At 41.0% G+C, this 20859-nt stretch overlaps 1 protein-coding gene across 1 annotated transcript; it reads right to left on the bottom strand.

Annotated features, from left to right (window-relative positions):
* Positions 1 to 2451: 2451 nt before the first annotated feature.
* Positions 2452 to 3939, bottom strand: LOC137260396 (uncharacterized). Its single transcript, XM_067798062.1, has one exon. It carries the CDS (start codon positions 3937 to 3939, stop codon positions 2452 to 2454), a length of 1488 nt encoding a protein of 495 aa, XP_067654163.1.
* Positions 3940 to 20859: the final 16920 nt, after the last annotated feature.

Here is a 20859-nt window from a genome sequence, read left to right on the forward strand (position 1 = left end):
AACCTAGTCCTAACCTTGGGGCTAACCTTAAACCTACACCGACCCATATAGTTAAACCTTGACACAAGACCCTAGACCTACGCCCAACCCGAACCCTAAACTAAGACCTACACCTAGACCTTACCCCCAAGGCTTAACCTTAGACCAGACTCTAGACGCAGACCTAACTGTAGAACAAGAACTAGATCTCGACCTCTGCCTCCACCTCGACCGCCATATATCAATACCCCCTCCAACCCCTAACCACTCTTTGTTGAGTTTAGGGGTTAATGCTTAGAGGGTTATTGGATATGGGTTATCACATAAGGTGAGCATTATGCTAGGTTATGTTGGTGTCATAGGTACCGGTTATTGGTCACAGGATACTAGATATGGTTATTGGTTAGAATTTGGGGTTAGGGGATATCAGATAGGGTTAGCGATATGTTAGGTTATGTTGGTGTCATAGGTACCGGTTATTGATCACAGGATACTAGATATGCTTATTGGTTAGAATTAGGGGTTAGGGGATATCAGATCGGGTTAGCGATATGTTAGGTTTATGTTAGTGTATGGATTGTGGTTATTGCTTACATATTTTTAGACAGAGTTAGGGTTAGGGTTAGGTGTTATTGGTTATGGGGTCAGAGTTTACCTACCCCTACCCCTACCCCTACCCCTAATCCCTAACCAATACCCACTAAAAATAGCACATAACTAAAACCTCTAACCCCCTAGCTAGCCCTAGCCCTAGCCCTAGCCCTAGCCCTAGCCCTAGCCCTAGCCCTAGCCCTAGCCCTAGCCCTAGCCCTAGCAAATAAGCCTTAACCCTCACCCTATCGCCAATACTAACCGATAACCTTCAACATAACACCTAACCCTAATTGTAATCCTAAATATTAACCATATACAATCCCCTAACAAACAAATCCTTATCTCTAACCAAAAACCTGAACCAAAACCCGAACCAAAAACATGTATCACCAACTCTAACCCTAACCAATATCCCTAACCCTCATGTAACCAGTAATCAGTATCCCCTAACAGATAACCGTTAAATCCTACCGCATTATCAATCACCCTATTCTTAACCATTAACACCAGCAATAATCCTAACAATCACACAACTAAAAACCAATAACCAGTAAGCCCTAACCTTAACCCTAATAAATAACCCCTGCCTCAAAACCCCTTAAACAATAAGGTTAACCTTAACCCCCCAAAACAATAACCACTAGTCTTGCTCTAGCCCTAGTCCCAACCCAAGCCTCACTGAACTTAAACCTATCCAAAATACTCAACCTCAATAAGGGCCAAAGCGACAAAACATAAATTACTTCTCAACACCCCACAGTCACAGTGACAATCAAAGTCGCAATCACAGTCACAGTCGGCAGAGTAGCCACAGACGTCAAAGTAGCCACAGTAGTCATAATCACAATAGTCACAGTAGCCACATTAACCATGGTAGCCCGGTTTACAGTAGTCACGGTAACCATAGAGGTCACAGTAGCCTTAATACCCATAGAGGTCAGAGTAGCCACAGTACACCAATAATTACAGTAGTCACAATCACTGTAGTCACAATAGTCCCAGTAGTCAGAGTGACCACAACAGCTGAAGTAGCCAAAGTAGCCACGGTATTCAACGTACCCACAGTAGTCACAATAGTCACAGTAGCCACGGTAGTGTCAGTAGTCACAGTAGTGTCAGTAGTCACAGTAGTCACAGTAGTCACAGTAGTCTCAGTAGTCACAGTAGTCTCAGTAGTCACAGTAGTCACAGTAGTCTCAGTAGCCACAGTAGTCACAGTAGTCACAGTTGTCGCAATAGTCACAGTAGTCACAGTAGTCACAGTTGTCGCAATGGTCACAGTAGTCACCTTAGTCACAGTAGTCACAGTAGTCTCAGTAGTCACAGTAGTCACAGTTGTCACAGTAGTCACAGTAGTCACAATAGTCTCAGTAGTCACAGTAGTCACAGTAGTCACAGTAGTCACAGGAGTCACAGTAGTCTCAGTAGTCCCAGTAGTCCCAGTAGTCACAGTAGTCACAGTTGTCGCAATAGTGACAGTAGTCACAGTAGTCACAGTTGTCGCAATAGTCACAGTAGTCACAGTAGTCACAGTAGTCTCAGTAGTCACAGTTGTCACAGTTGTCTCAGTAGTCTCAGTAGTCACAGTAGTCACAGTAGCCACAGTAGTCACAGGAGTCACAGTAGTCTCAGTAGTCCCAGTAGTCCCAGTAGCCACAGTAGTCACATTAGTCACAGTAGTCACAGTAGTCTCAGTAGTCACAGTTGTCACAGTAGTCACAGTAGTCACAATAGTCTCAGTAGTCACAGTAGCCACAGTAGTCACAGTTGTTGCAATAGTCACAGTAGTCACAGTAGTCACAGTAGTCTCAGTAGTCACAGTAGTCACAGTAGTCACAGTAGTCACAATAGTCTCAGTAGTCACAGTAGCCACAGTAGTCACATTATTGCAATAGTCACAGTAGTCACAGTAGTCACAGTTGTCTCAGTAGTCACAGTAGTCACAGTTGTCACAGTTGTCTCAGTAGTCACAGTAGTCACAGTAGTCTTAGTAGTCACAGTAGTCACAGTAGTGTCAGTAGTCACAGTAGTCTCAGTAGTCACAGTTGTCGCAATAGTCACAGTAGTCACAGTAGTCACAGTAGTCACAGTAGTCTCAGTAGTCACAGTAGTCACAGTAGTCTCAGTAGTCTCAGTAGTCACAGTAGTCACAGTAGTCACAGTAGTCTCAGTAGTCACAGTAGTCTCAGTAGTCACAGTAGTCACAGTAGTCTCAGTAGCCACAGTAGTCACAGTAGTCACAGTTGTCGCAATAGTCACAGTAGTCACAGTTGTCGCAATGGTCACAGTAGTCACATTAGTCACAGTAGTCACAGTAGTCTCAGTAGTCACAGTAGTCACAGTTGTCACAGTAGTCACAGTAGTCACAGTAGTCACAGGAGTCACAGTAGTCTCAGTAGTCCCAGTAGTCACAGTAGTCACAGTAGTCACAGTTGTCGCAATAGTGACAGTAGTCACAGTAGTCACAGTTGTCGCAATAGTGACAGTAGTCACAGTAGTCACAGTAGTCACAGTAGTCTCAGTAGTCACAGTTGTCGCAATAGTCACAATAGTCTCAGTAGTCACAGTAGTCTCAGTAGTCACAGTAGTCACAGTTGTCTCAGTAGTCACAGTAGTCACAGTAGTCACAGTTGTCTCAGTAGTCACAGTTGTCTCAGTAGTCACAGTAGTCACAGTTGTCTCAGTAGTCTCAGTAGTCACAGTAGTCACAGTTGTCGCAATAGTCACAATAGTCACAGTAGTCACAGTAGTCATAGTAGTCATAGTAGTCACAGTAGTCTCAGTAGTCACAGTAGGCACAGTAGTCTGAGTCGTCACAGTAGTCTCAGTAGTCTCAGTAGTCACAGTAGTCACAGTTGTCGCAATAGTCACAATAGTCACAGTAGTCACAGTAGTCATAGTTGTCACAGTAGTCTCAGTAGTCACAGTAGGCACAGTAGTCTGAGTCGTCACAGTAGTCACAATACTCACAGTAGGCACAGTAGTCTCAGTAGTCAGAATATTCTCAGTAGCGACAGTAGTCTCAGTAGTCACAGTAGTCACAGTAGTCACAATAGTCACAGTAGTCTTAGTAGCCACAGTAGTCACAATAGTCACAATAGTCTCAATAGTCTCAGTAGCCACAGTAGTCTCAGTAGCCCCAGTCGCCCCAGTCGTCATGGTAGCCACAGTAGTCTCAGTAGCCACAGTCGCCCTAGTCGTCATGGTAGCCACAGTACTCTCAGTAGCCTCAGTCGTCATGGTAGCCATAGTAGCCACAGCAGTGAGAATAGCCACAGTAGCCACAATAGTCTCAGTAGTCACGGCGACCACAATAATCACAGTAGCCTCAGTAACCACAGTAGCCACTGTAGTCTCAGTCGTCATGGTAGCCACAATAGCCACGCTATTCAAATTAAGCAGTGGTCTCAGTAGTCACAGTCACATGCACATGCACAATCATAGTCACATGCACAGTCACAATCATAGTCTCAGTGACAATCTCAGTGACAATCACAGTCACAGTCACAGTCACAGTCACAGTTACCTTCACTGTCACAGTCACAGTTAGTGTCACAGTAACAGTCATAGTTACGAACACTGTTCCCTACCGACACCCCCCCCCCCTGCCCCAGAATGGAACCTACTACGTTTCATGAAATGCGTGTATTTTTCTGATACTATTTGTGCAGCATGAGTGAGCAGTAATTCAGCTTCGATGGTCTGTGTGTACGTGCTAAAGCTTCTTTACTTCTTCGGACGAACGCAGCAATGACTTAGACTAATATGGGCGATCTGTTTGAATTTATCTTCACTTCACTAATCCGTTAAATGCGCTGATCCGGACGGTCCAGCCTTAAAGTGACATGTCGTATGCGCGATGTGCGCCATAGTCATGACTACTTATATGTCAAATGAACCGAGAATTAGCACTTCGAATCAACAGATCGTTTTTGTCGTGTTTGTCATGTTTTGTCGTTTTGTTGACGTTTTGTCTAAATACTACACATTTAAAACTGCAGCGTATTTTCATTGTGTATGTACTCAAATCGCTTAATTATTATGGTCGATTTGTCTGCATCCATGAACTTCTCTGCGGCGAGGAGCTGGTGTTGTGCGCGAAATGTGAAACACTGAATGTCTTCTCAACGTAAATTTCATCGGGGCATACAAGATGGGACTGAGATTTTTGACAACACAAATATTTAGCAGGTACACAGAGAGGTGAGAAACAATGGTCAAGTAATTGTAAAATAACAGTAACGGACGAATTATGTCAGTCATCAGCTACGTGTGACCATGCAATGTTGAAATACGATAAACGTGGGCATAACTAAAATCTACTTTTTCATGTCTGTAACGGTTTGTGATGCATGAAATATAAAATCACTGTGTGGATAAATGCAAATTTCAACTGCATTTTAATTATCCTGAATTAGAGGGATAAATTAACAAGGTTTCTTTTTAAAATAAATTTCTCTTTTTTTTTCATTACATAACTTAAAAAATACATATGTTCATACTGATTGAATGAGGAGCTGCTGCTCAAAACGTAATTACTATATTCCTAACTAAGTGTTACATTCTATACAGACTTTCTTCAATTTTCAGGCATGTGTAAGAATGACAAACTGGCGATAAAGACCTTCCGTGGAATGATATTTGGTTGGAGGTGTATGTCCGATTTTTCACATTGCGATCATGGGAACAATATCCAATATATAGTTGAAGAATTAACAATGGAAATAACATAGGGGTTGATAACATGTAAAAAGAATTTTCACAGATGCTACGACACCCAAGACTTGCACGGCCTCGTGTTCTGTCCTAGAAAATGCCGTGGAAATATACTGTTTTATCATTGCGTTTTCCCTCTTTATTTATATCGTGTCAGTTCGTATTGCACTTGGAAATTACAACGATGCTAATCTAATCTAAACTAAATATCAAAGCAAAACATGTGTCAGTTAATGACTTTTCGTCGTAAACGATAGTTTCTTTCGGTGAATGTGAACACGGCGACGCGTAAGCTGGGTTCTGTCTTTACATGTAACAAATTGTCGCAGCGCACATTGAGTCGGGAACCAGACCGGAAGCGAGAAGTTGGACCGTCGCTTATATCATTTTAAAAGGAGAGTTATCGCCCCACGCAACAAAAAGATCGCACATTTGCATATCACGTAAAACCGACGTTTCTCTTGTTTGTAAACAAACGCGCACATTCACAAATAAGAAGAGACGCGAGTCCGCGAGGTTTTCGTTGTGATTTACATCGTTACACCAGTATTCCTCTGCAACTGCGACAATAAAGTTTATGACAATACATATTTATATTCCAAACCGGCTGCAACGTTGGCTCTCCATAAGGCTTCCATGACTGCACGTGGAGCCGCCATAAATAAAGAATGGCTGCGCAAATCCTATAGTGTTTCACGTTTTAGGATATTGATGGGGTCCTTATATCTATAAGGTGGAGTACGTATATTTATAAGGTGACGTACATTGCTGGATGAGATCAGACCCGCTTGTTCCACCATTGTCAACTGAGCCTGTGTTGTGTTGTGTTGTGTTGTGTTGACAATATTGCTCTGCTTATCACAACCCTGATATTTCCCTACTTGTGTTCTACGCGCATCCCTCTATAAGCGTGTGATATGACATGTTATACAATATATAAGAATAATTTTATGAGGGCTTGGGGTATTCGTAGCAGGTGGGTTTATTCACATACATGTGTCACTTTCTGAGGCATTAACTACTGTCATATTACCCTCAGTTCCAAGATTCAGTGGCCAGCCATGCAGTGGTAATTGGCAACCATCTTTTCTCACATAATAGAGTGATAGCCACTCACTCATTCACTCACTTACTCACCTTCCAATCACTCACTCACCCACCCACCCACCCACCCAAAGACTCAATCAATCAATCACTCATTCGCCCACCAAACAACTCACTCAATCACCCTTCCATCCACAACGCAATCCCTCATCCACTCATTACACCCATCAACCCACCCTCCAGTTCAATCACTTACCCACCCTCCCTCCCACCAACCCATCCCTCCACAAACTCACTCACCCGTCCATTTAATGACTCATTCAATCATCCGCCCACTCATCACATCCATCAACTAACCATCAACCACCCATCCATTCAATCACTCATTCATTCATTCATTCAATCTCACACCTTCTCATACTATCCATCACTCATTCAACTCAACTCAACTCACTCATCCACCCACCAAACCCACTCACCACCAACCCGTACACAAAACAACTTACTCACTCACCTACTCATCCACCCACCTCGCTCATTCATTCATTCATTCATTCATTCTCATCCACCCACCACTCATGTACCTGCCCCACCACTCATGTACCTGCCCCACCACCACATACACCTTCCCCTCACCTCACCTCACCTCACCTCACCTCACCTCACCTCATGATTTTTTACACACATTAAATTGAATTGGACTAACTTGCGTCATATCTCATGTTGTAACTATGTGCACTTCGTTTACAGGCGGCAAAATACTAGAAACACGCAAATTCAGAAGAAGAAAGAATCCGATTCGTTGGTGACGATGAAACTGAAGTTGAGATTTGATATCAAACATGTTTTTTTCACAATGATAACAAGCCATGTCGGGCCGCCATGTTAAATACTGCCCAATACATTCTGTCCAATACAAGTTTGACCTAAAGAAATTCCGTCTGAAATGGGGAGCAGCTATAACGGACATCTGTTTTTGAAAGATAACCATGCACTGAACATTGCGCGAAACGTTGTTTTCTTCTACAACTTTTTCACGTGAATTGATATGGTTCCATGGTGGTATAGAATAGGCGTGAATCTTTTTTGCAAATCTTTTCAGAATGTTATTATGGCGTCTTAAGAAACGATCTCGAAATATTCTAATAACATGGCGACAACACATGTTGATGATGTTTCCTCACCTTTCTACTTAACATATTTCAGTAGCGTTCTGTCATATATTTTGTTAGCGTTTTGTCATCTATACAAAATATAATTTTCAGACCGTTGTGACCAGGAAACATCATAACGAGATATTGACAGATGACTGGATATCAACATCCAAAGAGCGTCATGCCACGATCAACCCCCAGCGCAGGATTCCGTCAGTAACAAAACATCACCTCTCACCGCCACCTAACCTCTACGTTGGTCAGGCCGGTGACGTCACGCCCGGCGATGCTGACGTCATAACCTTTGTACCAGAACACCACGTCTGCACACAGTAAGTGTTGCTTGTGGACAACAAGTAACATCTCATGTTGACAAACAAGAGCTCGGAAAAGCTACCCATCTGAAAAGGGGATGTCCGTCAGACATCCAGTTTCCGCACACCAAGTATTGTCTACTGTATTTGACGGTGTGAGCATACTGCCACCGAAATATTCCGAAGGATTTACTTTACTAAAAACTGCAGTACTTCTCTGAATAACACTTCTTTATGTGACGTGACGTGACCCTCGCCATGACGCCGTGCGGTTAGCTCAGCGCCAGTAAGCCAGAATAAGGTGCAATATGTCAGGTGGTGGGGTAGGCAGAGAGGGGAGGTTGGTGTAGTTCCAACTGTGCACAGCTGTCTGTAACTGGATATTATTGTTACTTCGGCTTGAAAGAGATATACTGAGTCGTACAAAATTATTTTGACACTTTTACATCTTAATTTACCGTGCCGTACCATGTTTTCGGGGTATTTCTTTTCCCCGTATTTTCTTGCGTACAGTGAGATGACAGTGCCACCTGTAAACACCGTCTCGTGTGCAGAAACTTCCGTGGCACTCGGAACACAAAATGTTTGAAATGTTCATCTTTCACGGAAGTTGTGGACTAATTTCTGTTAAAGTACTAAAATTCTACCCTAGAATGGAATGCACTTTGGGAACATTCGTAAATGTGATCATAACTTTTGAAACAACGCTCGAAACTTGTGAAGCGGAACATCGGCTGCTCGAGGGAAAAGCCAAACATAAATATCACGCGCACGCGACTCGAATGGAATGTTGCCAACGTAATAAAATAAAGTTGTCATCTCTTACATATATTTTTTTCTTGTGCAGAATTCTTACCAGTCATGTGACCTCTGTGTTCATTTAAAATACTACTGCGATGATACTATACTGCACAGACATGACATGACATGACATGACATGACATGACACGTTTTATTGTCCCTGCCATGGCGGGCCATGCAGACACGAAGAATGAATGTGCAAATGATTAAAACAATTACCTGTAAATATGTTTATTTTTAACAAATTTCACAAAAAACAAGAACAAAAAAACGTTAAAATAATCGAGAAAATAATGACCAGTTTGCTTGTTTTTTAATTATAATGATACGTTTTATTTGTTGATTTCTGCGGAGAAGAATGCATCACATGCGCTTCCAATACAAGGGCGTGACCCCGCGCAATAACGAGTAACCAGAAAACATGGTACGTCACTTCTAGCGTTCGTGCTTGCGAGACACGAAATGTACGTTGCATTGGAAACCAGCGGACGACGGAACATTCTAACAATAAATTCATGAAAGGTGAGGTGATATTTATTTACGGAATCACAGTTTTTATAATGTACTGATACGCAATAATGTAATCATATTCTGCGTCATTAACCCCAAAACACGTTACACCATGGTACTGTAGCATAAATCATTTTCATGAGTTTAATTTCCGTAAGACGTAATTGGAATTTTGCGTATTTTTGAGTCATCATGTGAAATACAATCACAGAATTTCTGATTATTTTTCTGTTGCTTATTTATCGAATGACAACGCGTTATTTAACATATGCTCAGTGCCGGGAAATCTTTTAAAACTCGGCATCCAGGGGGTTAACATGGCGGCCAATGGGATTTTGCACAGTTTTGAACAATGCCTAAGTTGATAAATGTGGTGTCACTAGTTAAATAATGGCTGGAAAATTGAACTAAAATTATGTGCACAGAACAGAGATGATTTCAAATGTGATAAAGATCCTGGATCTCTTAACTTACTTCAGAAAATTCACTGACGCTACAAGTAAGTGAGTCTACTGTATCGCAATGACGTCGATCGAGAGTATGGCTGTATTTTGCACGCGACTCTATACTTGGGGACGGGAATAAGTGTACGCACAAGAACACAGGTGTGTTTCTGTACCTGAAAAGATTAGAGGAAACTCGCTAAAGTAAACGTACGTGTATGTACATTACATCCACTAAGTTGTGCGTACAATAGTTCGAAATTGTTGTACAATAAAACACCATGCTCTCCTGCAACCTTCACGTCGCATAATCGTGTGTGAATTAAGTTACATGCTTGGACTGAAGTCGACACGGGTATGACCAAGTTTACATTCCCACATACAGAAACGTACCCGGGGTATATATCTGTAGTACCTATGACTACAACAACCCCATTGAACAGCCAGCCAGCCAACCACTCACCCACCCACCCACCCAGCGGACGGGCGTGACACCGTGGATAGTGGATAGTGGATACAGATATATACACTGTCATTACTATGGATGTCATGGTGGATATCGATACATACACTGTCTCTACTTTAGGTGTCACGGTGGATACAGACACATACACTATCTCTACCCTGGGTGTCATGGTGGATCCAAATAAACACACTTTCCCTACTCTATGTGTCATGGTGGATACAGATACACACAGTGTCCCTACTGTATCTGCCATGGTGGATACAGATACATACACTGTCTATACCCTGGGTGTCATGGTGGATACAGATACATACACTGTCTATACTTTAGGTGTCATGGTGGATACAGATACATACACTGTCTAAAGCCTGGGTGTCATGGTGGATACAGATACATACACTGTCTATACCCTGGGTGTCATGGTGGATACAAATACACACACTTTCCCTACTCTAAGTGTCATGGTGGATACAGATACATACACTGTCTCTACTTTAGGTGTCATGGTGGATACAGATACATACATTGTCTATACCCTGGGTGTCATGGTGGACACAGATACATACACTGTCTATACCCTGGGTGTCATCGTGGACACAGATACATACACTGTCTCTACTTTTGGTGTGATGGTGGATACAGATACATACATTGTCTATACCCTGGGTGTCATCTTGCATACATATACATACACTGTCTATACCCTGGGTGACATGGTGGATACAAATACACATACTTTCCCTACTCTTTGTGTCATGGTGGACACAGATACATACACTGTCTATACTTTAGGTGTCATGGTGGATACAGATACATACACTGTCTAAAGCCTGGGTGTCATGGTGGATACAGATACATACACTGTCTATACCCTGGGTGTCATGGTGGATACAAATACACATACTTTCCCTACTCTTTGTGCCATGGTGGACACAGATACATACACTGTCTATACTTTAGGTGTCATGGTGGATACAGATACATACACTGTCTATACCCTGGGTGTCATGGTGGATACAAATACATACACTTTCCCAACTCTTTGTGTCATCGTCGACACAGATACATACACTGTCTATACTTTAGGTGTCATGGTGGATACAAATACATACACTGTCTATACCCTCGGTGTCATGGTGGATACAGACACATACACTGTCCCTACTTTGGGTGTCATGGTGGATACAGATACATACACAGTCTCCACTTTTGGTGTCATGGTGGATACAGATACATACACTGTCTCTACTTTAGGTGTCATGGAGGATACAGATACATACACTGTGTCTACTGTATGTGTCATGGTGGATACAGATACACACACTGTCTTTACTTTAGGTGTCATGGTGGATACAGATACATACACTGTCTCTACTTAAGGTGTCATGGTGGATACAGATACATACACTGTACATGCCTGGGTGTCATGGTGGATACAGATACATACACTGTCTCTGCTTTGGGTGTCATGGTGGATACAGATACATACACTGTCTATACCCTGGGTGTCATGGTGGATACAGATACATACACTGTCTAAAGCCTAGGTGTCATGGTGGATAGAGACACATATACTGTCTATACCATGGGTGTCATGGTGGATATAAATACACACTTTCCCTACTCTTTGTGTCATGGTGGATACAGATACATACACTGTCCCTACTTTGGGTGCCATGTTGGATACAGATACATACACTGTCCCTACTTTGGGTGTCATGGTGGATACAGATACATACACTGTCTATACTTTAGGTGTCATGTGGATACAGATACATACACTGTCTATACCCTCGGTGTCATGTTGGATACAAATACACACACTTTCCCTACTCTTTGTGTCATGGTGGACACAGATACATACACTGTCTATAGTTTAGGTGTCATGGTGGATACAGATACATACACTGTCTATACCCTGGGTGTCATGGTGGATAGAGATACATACACTGTCTATACCCTCAGTGTCATGGTGGATACAAATACACACACTTTCCCAACTCTTTATGTCATGGTGGACACAGATACGTACACGGTCTACACTTTAGGTGTCATGGTGGATACAGATACATACACTGCCTATACTTTGGGTGTCATGGTGGATACAGATACATACACTGTCTATACTTTAGGTGTCATGATGTATACAGATACATACACCGTCTCTACTTTAGGTGTCATGGTGGATACAGATACACACACTGTCTCTACCCTGGGTGTCATGGTGGATACAAATACACACACTTTCCCTACTCTATGTGTCATGGTGGATACAGATACATACACTGTCTCTACTTTGGGTGTCATGGCGGATATAAATACATACACTGTGTCTACTGTATGTGTCATGGTGGATACAGATACACACACTTTCTCTACTTTAGGTGTCATGGTGGATACAGATACACAATGTTTCTACTGTAGGTGTCTTGGTGGATACAGATAACAATACACAACACCCGGTTCTTAAGCTCCGTCAGCTGGTACGTGTTTTCTAAGGTTCGTCAGCTGGACACTGCGCGGATGTCCCTGATTTAGTCCTATATTTCTATGTGTCACTGCTAAATATCTGCACATTCTATTCACCTATATTACTGCAGAATATCTGCACATTCATTCAATGGATGGAGATCAGAACAGAAGTGGATGCACAACTGCCGTCCTCCCGTTCGTCTGCTAGGCTTCCAGGCCTCCGAGTGTGTTTAATTTTACGCCGCAATATTCCAGATAAATGTATATGGCAGCCAGGCCTACTGACAAACCCGATACAATCTGTTTACGACGTTGTATATACTGTAGCATACTCTCTCTCTCTTCAATTGTGTGTTCAAACATTTAAATGACGTTATAAAATGGTTTCCCTTAGGCAACATAAATCAAAGCGTTCGGCTAACATTGTGACAAAATAATCTTAGTCCAGTGATACCAAACTACAAACATGCCCCCAAAACGCTACAAGATACAATGCCCGTCGTTCGGTAGTGCAGGCCACCAAGAGAAACGCCTCTCTCCCATCTGACACAGTGGCAAGATTGCCTCTGTTGGCGATGTGACGTCATAGCTGCTCGCGCTGACGTCATGGCCTCTGTAACATTTAGTGTTACACTCACTGTGTGTTCATCCTCCATACTCCGGTGCAACTATGACTTAGCAAAACTATACTGGCTGGCCGCACGGAGGTCTGGGTAGGGAGAGTGCTACAGAAATACATGTGCAGTGATTTACTATACAAAAGCTCTAATACTAACAGTAATGTGCTGAGCGAATAGGCATAGCATTAATATGCCAGTTGGTAAGAGGGTGATAGGGTTAGTCTTGCTACAAAAGCGGCAGATACTTGCCGTCGTATCAAGACTTATGTATTTACAGAAGGTGTCCTTTTAGGAAGAGAGCAGATCAGTTATTGATCATATCACCACCGTTTTTGTCAGCCGACGTTTTGAAAACAACGTACGTTGTAGCACAACATAACGTTGATTTCCCAGAGTGGATTTGTGCATTTACCCCTGTGGCGTGGCGTGGCGTGGCGTGGCGTGGCGTGGCGTGGCGTGGCGTGGCGTGGCGTGGCCATGTCATGTTTTATAATATAAAATGAGATGGGTTTTATGCATCATTTCTGGAGGCATTAGATTTACACTCTCTATTCAACGATCTAGAACCCAGCCCCCTATCGACCCTCATCACGGTGGGGTGGAATTAAGGTAAAATCTTCCCCCCTCCCTCACTCACACATGCTACTGCGTCCATGCAGGTTGTTTACAGGAGGTATTCTGAGGGTAGGCTGTGACGGGAGCTGTACAGGGCGTGGCGCTGACCTGGGATCAAGTGAAGAGTGGGCGGAGGGCGACGTCCAGGATATGGCGGTTGTAGTGACACCATCAAATACAAGCTCTGTTCGATTTGCCCTGCCCTGCCCTGCCATTATGATATTTGCACATGCTCTTTAGCAGTTTGATGCATGATCCTCACGTAATTCATCTGCATAAAGCGTGCAGTTGGTTTCCCCAAGTTAGTGGAGAAATTCATTTTCGATGTAACCATATATGTATATGAACATTGCACATTGTGAGTGATTTAAGCGAGGCTAAACCTTCTTTGGGTTGTATTGTTCAGAATTAGGGTTGGTTGTTTACCGCCAAAGAGCTGCCTTGCGTCTGAAAAAGAAATCCAACCCCTAAGAGTTATGAAGTTCAACCATTCACTCTTTCCCCTACATGTACGAGGCAGGGTGGTGGTTGAACGTCGCCCCCAATCCACGGAACGTCACTATAAGTGCCATAACTGTCGCCCGACTCCAGCCTTACTAGAACCACAGACACCTCCCCATACTAACACACATTAAAATTAGTTTAACCAAACTGTACCCTATCTCATATTGTGATGAGGTGACCCCTACAGGCAAACCCCACCCTAACAGATCAGAAAGAATAGGGTTTATTTTATGCAGTGACGGTGCTGAAGATTAAACATTTGATTCCAAACATCAGCAGGTATGGTTGAGTCCTATCCAAGACATTTTCCCGAAAAAGAAGAGTTCTGCTGAAGAGGGACTCAAAGCAACACAATGAATGGGACGCCGCTATACCTGAAATGTTTAAAAACAACATACCCAAAACATTTGAAGATACACAACTTTGTTCTGAACATATTCAGGTGATTTCGTGTCGTTCCAGAGAGATTTTACAAAATTTAACCATCCAGGCATGACGTTATGACTGTTTGGTTACAAATATAAGCTTTCTAAAACGACACAGCTGTACTTTTCATATAAACAAAACATTTTCAGACCGTTATGGCCATGAGACATGATGTCTACACTGACGTAATGCCTGAACATCAACATACAAAGATACGTGCTATATCACGCCCAACCCACCATGCAGGACTTCAGACGAAACGTCACCTCGCAGCCACCTTGGGCGGCTCGCCGACGTGACATCATATGTGGCTATGCTGACGTCACAGCCTCTGTACCTGAAAACACGTCTGCACACATTAAGTGTAAACTTGGCCATATTTTTTATTAACTCGTAAAATTTAGACTGAAGCCTCATTTGTGTCTTAAATCGTAGGTCACATAGTTCAATCTTTAAGAAAATCTCAAGTCTAAGACCAAATTTGATCATAACTCCTAAGACTGCCCCTGAGTAGAATTACGACAATATTTGTAGCAAAAAATATGATTGAAGTGATTCGACTTGTTCGCCGACCTCGTTCTAAGAGAAAGAGACTACACTTTCAAAGGACATTCAGGGATCGTTTCTACCCCGTGGAATTGTACAACGACGATCAACTATTGGAACCATACAGATTTCGTCGTTCTACCATTGTTTTCATTGTTGATTTAATCGGCGATGAACTTGCACATCCCACTCAGCGTTCTCTCAGTCTCTCATCATTGAACTACTGATATTCCTTCAGTTTGTTGCGACTGGTGCTTTTCACCTTTTGGTTACCCAGTCATTTTCTATAAGCAAGGCAACAGCCGGGAGGTGTGTCCGAAGAGTGGCAGATTCACTCTCTAGACTCGCATCCCGAGTCATCGCATATCCAACTGTCCAAAGATCTCTTGACGTGAAACGTGCTTTCCATGCAATTGCCGGTAAGTATTACGTCCAGCAGTCAGAACTAAGCATTAATATTATCATCATTTTAACAAACATAATTCACGATAAGGACGCTTATATATTTATAAACTCACTAGAGCATATAATGTATGTGCATGTTTTTATCAATTCTATAATTTTGCACAAACTTAGTACATTGAGCAATATCTCTATCTCAGTATAGTCCCCTCAAATATATCAATCCTGTTTAGAGGACCAAATATTTTTCAAAACAAAGAATGCAATTTCTTCAGATGGTTTGTGACCCCAAGTTTCAAATCACCAACTGCGTGGCCAACTGGCCTGGATCATGCCATGATGCACGCATATTCAGAGAGAGTAAGCTTTGTCATAATTTTGAAAATAGTAAGTATCAAAGTTCTGAAAAATACTTGTTACACTGTAGATGCCCATAGAACAACGGGACAGTTCTCAGATTATAACAATACAGAAACATAGACAAAAAATATAATACACTAATTTCACTTAATATGGTCCAAACTTTCAACAAGTCGGTTAAAGTATTTATTTATTTAATTAGAAAATATGGTGCCAATCCACATTGAAATAAATCAAGTGTCATTTAAATCGTCTCATTAAATGTCTGTAAAATCGCTCGCAAATGGATCTGCAGCGATTTAAAATCGCATCCTGCTCACCTGTACGATTAGAAATAATAAAGTGTTTAAATCTGTTTGACTGAGAAAGGTTTTATCGTTATTTTGTTCTGTCAAAGTTATTCCCATCGCTTTGTATCTTTTTCAATCTTCGCAACAAAACTTCCGGTATGGAACTTCGAACATCGGTATATAGTGCTGTAAAAACACACGAGGTGCGCTGCAAGGAGAATGGTGGGCTCTGAACTTCGCAGTACTATGTAGTTTACGCCTGCGTTGCAAGGAGTGTGATAAGCTCTGAACCTCGCAGGCATGTGTTGGTTATGCACTGTGCGACGCTCCACAGAGTACGCTTTCGGAAGTTCTTGTCTGCATCATGCTGCCAAAAAATCGTCTGCTAGGCAAACCGTCTCATTCCATACTAAAATTTTCAAAGACAAGTGAACACGATAAAATAACTGACACTGACCAAGCTGAATGCCCGGAAAGGGACAGTGGTGATGCTAGTACAGTTACAAAACTGAAATTTCAAAACACCTGGCATACTAAATTTGGTGAGTGGCTTAAGTATGATGATGACAAGAACGTAATATTTTGTGAGTTATGCAGAAAAATGAAACTTCGAAGTGCAATGTCGATTGGAACTGACAATTTAAAAACGACAACATCTTCAGACCATCAGCGTGCCATTGCATAGTTCATATGAATTAACCCGTATTCCAGCAAGGCCTACATCGAGTTTATACGGCGAGTGCATTTTCTTTGACGCACCTTTCCGCAAGAAATTTGAGCGGAACAGTTTAAGGCAAAATCAAGACTGTAAACTCTGCCTATCGACTGATTTATTTTCACGTTTTGGTAAACCAAACATTCGTCGTTAAAGGGGAAGATTTACCTCCAATAAAATACACTCATTTTATTTCTGACAAGTTTAGAAACATATACCCCCCTTGACTGTCGGCCATTGTGGATATGTAAATGAGAAGTTGCCTAAAAAGCGGAATCCATAAAGACTGACTATGACGCTCTGCAGTAGGCGAGAGGGGAAACAAACCCGTAGTAGTAAGTATTATTGTTTGTGGTCGGTACATTTCAGGTTCTGAGATGCCATGAGACCTACAACTTCATTTCTAGATGTTGGATAGGTGTGCATTGTGTGTTTTTTGTGTTCTTATTATCCAAATGGGAAAGTTGTGTTTTGTTGTTTTCTTTCAGACACGACATTTTCATGGATAGAGACTGAAGTTCCTATAACGTTCGAAGCCTAGGGATAAAATCGGTGGTGAAAATCAGGGTTCGAATTCCAGTTTGTAATGTCCATTTCTTGTGCCGCCCGTCTCGATAGTCCTGGAATATGCTGAACACCGGGGAGTAAAACGGACCTCTATCACTCACTCACTCGAATACGTAAGGTACACACGCCCTATTAGTGACCTATTAAAATGTGTTCCATTTACACATGTTTGATACATATTTACGGAAAGTTATTCGAAAACTGCCAAGGTATCTAATATGCGACATGTTAGGAAGACTTCTGTCGCTTGTATGGGGAAGGGCCGTATTATTTCTGTTGACTTTATTAAATATCGGGTAGACGTCCTGCCCTAACGTCTATAATGTCCCTCCCCTCTAGCGATATGCTAGCCCTAAGTTAAGTGTTAATATACGACCCTTCCTCCATCAAACAATGATGCGTATAATTAGTGTTTTTGTTTAAGTATGAATCTAAGAATGTAGAGTAATTATGGCTCAAATGATTCTCGGTACTTGACGTTATGTTTATAGACCTTTATGTATGGACGTGAACGTATGATGTATACGGCGTTTCGTGAAACTGCACGTGTCTGATATTTTGATATTTTTTCCAGATCGATCCCTTCTCCTACAAACTTCTTTCAGCCTATTCTCTCTGATCTATGCAATTAGTTTATATGATACAATATTCACAGACCTGTTTCATGAGCCATGTTCGATTAATGACAGTCATTTGTGAGAAATATTAATCCACTCTGTATTCATAAGAAATCATGGCCAACACTGCTAAATGATACGTGCACAAATAAACACATAAAAGTTTAGGTTTCCATGTATGTCAAAAACACATTGTGGTAAGGGAGCATTTATAAACCTTTAGTCCAACTGGTTTGCTTATTCTTACGAGTTGATGAGGCTGGTGATTTCTTCCCAGGCTTCCTTTGTATTCATACTGCTCCTCTGGTTTCCGTCTAAGCGGCCGAAGAGGAGACCCTCCCTCTTATTTACCTCTTCAGCTAGGATTACCTCCTCTTCCCTTGTCCAGTTCACTTTTCGTTTACTTGTTCCGTCCATACTTCCTGAGGCAGACGAGCTTTCATCGGCACGAGCTGTGATCGCAAGGCGCTGTGTGTTTACAAACAACTGAATTTTCGCGTCTCCGTTTGCTGTAGAGTTCCGCGCTTACCATACATACCCAGGACTCAAACTTACAACTTGAAATAAGTGACACATTGTTGTTAGAAACATTTTTGATGAAAGTGATGGGGAAAAAACATCATATTCTGTTCCTACCTAAAACAATCGAAACTGAAAAAATAAAAAAAATAGAGAAAACAATTTCTGCAGTGGAAGAAATCAGACAAAATTTCCAAACAGTGTGTAAAACTAAACTTGTTGAACTATCAAAATGTAAACTAGAATTTGAAAAATTAAAAGAAGCTGAAATAAGAGGTATACAAATAAGAAATAGAATTCAGTGGTACGAGGAAGGAGAAAAAACAACCAAATATTTCTGTCATCTCGAAAACAGAAATTATACCAGTAAGCTTATGAATAGTGTCATTAATGATAAAGGAGAAGTAATATCAGATGGTAAGGCTATTTTATATGACCAGAGAAAATTTTATGAAAATTTATACACACCAGGTGGTACAATAGCAAGTAAATACATTGAGATATTTTAATGAGTTTTATTACACCAAAACTAACAAATGTTGAAGCTGAAACTCTTGAGGGTGACATTAAAATAGATGAAATAACACAGGCTGTCAAATCAATGAAAAAAACAAAAGCCCAGGAATAGCTGGTTTCCCAATAGAATTCTTTAATTTTTTCTTGAAAGATCTCCATATTTGGGTTTGTAGATATATATCAGAAACATTCAGGCAAAATATGTTACGTACAACAATGAAAAGAGGTGTCATCACGTGCATTCCAAAAGCTAACAAATATAGAGTTGTTAAACAACTGGTTCCCAATTTCCTTACTAAATTCTGTGTATAAAATGTTCAGTACATGTATAGCCAATAGCATTTTTAAAAAAAATTTGAATACATCAATTCATGAAACTCAGACAGGGTTTATCCCTGGAAGATGTATTAGTGAGAACATTAGACTGTTATATGATATTATGTTTGAAGCAAAATTACAGGGTTGTTACTTACTGACTTTGAAAAAGCTTTTGACACGGTCTCTAAAGAATTTATAATTCTAACAATAGGAAAATTTGGCTTTGGACTTAATATGGAAAAACGGATCAAAATATTAATCAATAATGCTACATCTTGTGTTATACAAAATGGTCATTCATCTCAATTTTTTCACAATGAAAGGGGCTGTAGACAAGGTGACCCAGTCTCTCTCTACATATTCCTTTCAGTGGCAGAAATTTTAGGAATAATGATCCGCAACAACAGTGCAATAAAAGGAATTATGTTGAATGATACTGAACATAAAATTGGACAATATGCAGATGATGCTGAATTATTTCTTGATGGATGTGAAGAAAGCTTAAGCATAGCAATTGACACCCTAAATAATTTCTACAAAATGTCTGGTTTAAGAATAAACGTAGAGAAGGCTAAAGCAATAATGGATAGACTCAATGTAATGTAGTAACATGGTGTTATGTCAGGATCTTAAAATTGATTGGCACAGTGGGGGTTTTGATGTACTAGGAATAAATCTTAATCCTAACTTGAGTAACCTCTGGGTAATTAATACAAGAAAAAGACTAGAAATTATTAATAGAACTCTAGGGAATTGGAGGAAAAGAAATTTGACATTAATTGGGAAAATAGCGGTTGTTAAAACTTTAGCACTCTCATCATTAGTGCATATATTCACTTCACTCCCAAATCCTCCAAAGGAATTCATTGATAAATTAAATGATATATTCATCTGGAATGATAAGCGCGATAAGATAAAGCGAACAACACTTATTAGAAAATATGAAGAAGGGAGACTCAGAATGGTTAATGTAGAGGTATTCTTGAACTCATTAAAACTGTCAGTATTAAATAAATATCTCCGAAATGAAAACACTAGCCCTAGTACCTTTCCATTCAAGGATATATTTCTGCTTGGAGCAACATTGAAAATTATGTGAAAATAATGAATCCCTATTGGAAAGATGTGTTGGCAGCATGGGAATATTTTATAGAACACATAAAACCGATGTTACAGATATTGATCAAATCTTATCTGAACCCCTTTGGTTCAACCATCAATTCCAAAATAGTAATTTTATTATAAGACATTGGTATTTTAAGGGTATTCACTCTATAAGAGACTTGTGTAATGATCAAGGTATTTTGTCATTTAATGAACTTAAGAAAACTTACAAAATCAAAGACACAGT

Source organism: Haliotis asinina, chromosome 13 (genome assembly GCF_037392515.1).
Source record: "Haliotis asinina isolate JCU_RB_2024 chromosome 13, JCU_Hal_asi_v2, whole genome shotgun sequence".
Taxonomy (NCBI): Eukaryota; Metazoa; Mollusca; class Gastropoda; order Lepetellida; family Haliotidae; genus Haliotis; species Haliotis asinina.

Bases quoted from the DNA above. Each gene is read 5' to 3' on its own strand.
- LOC137260396 (XM_067798062.1), bottom strand. From the start codon at position 3,939: ATGACGACTGAGACTACAGTGGCTACTGTGGTTACTGAGGCTACTGTG.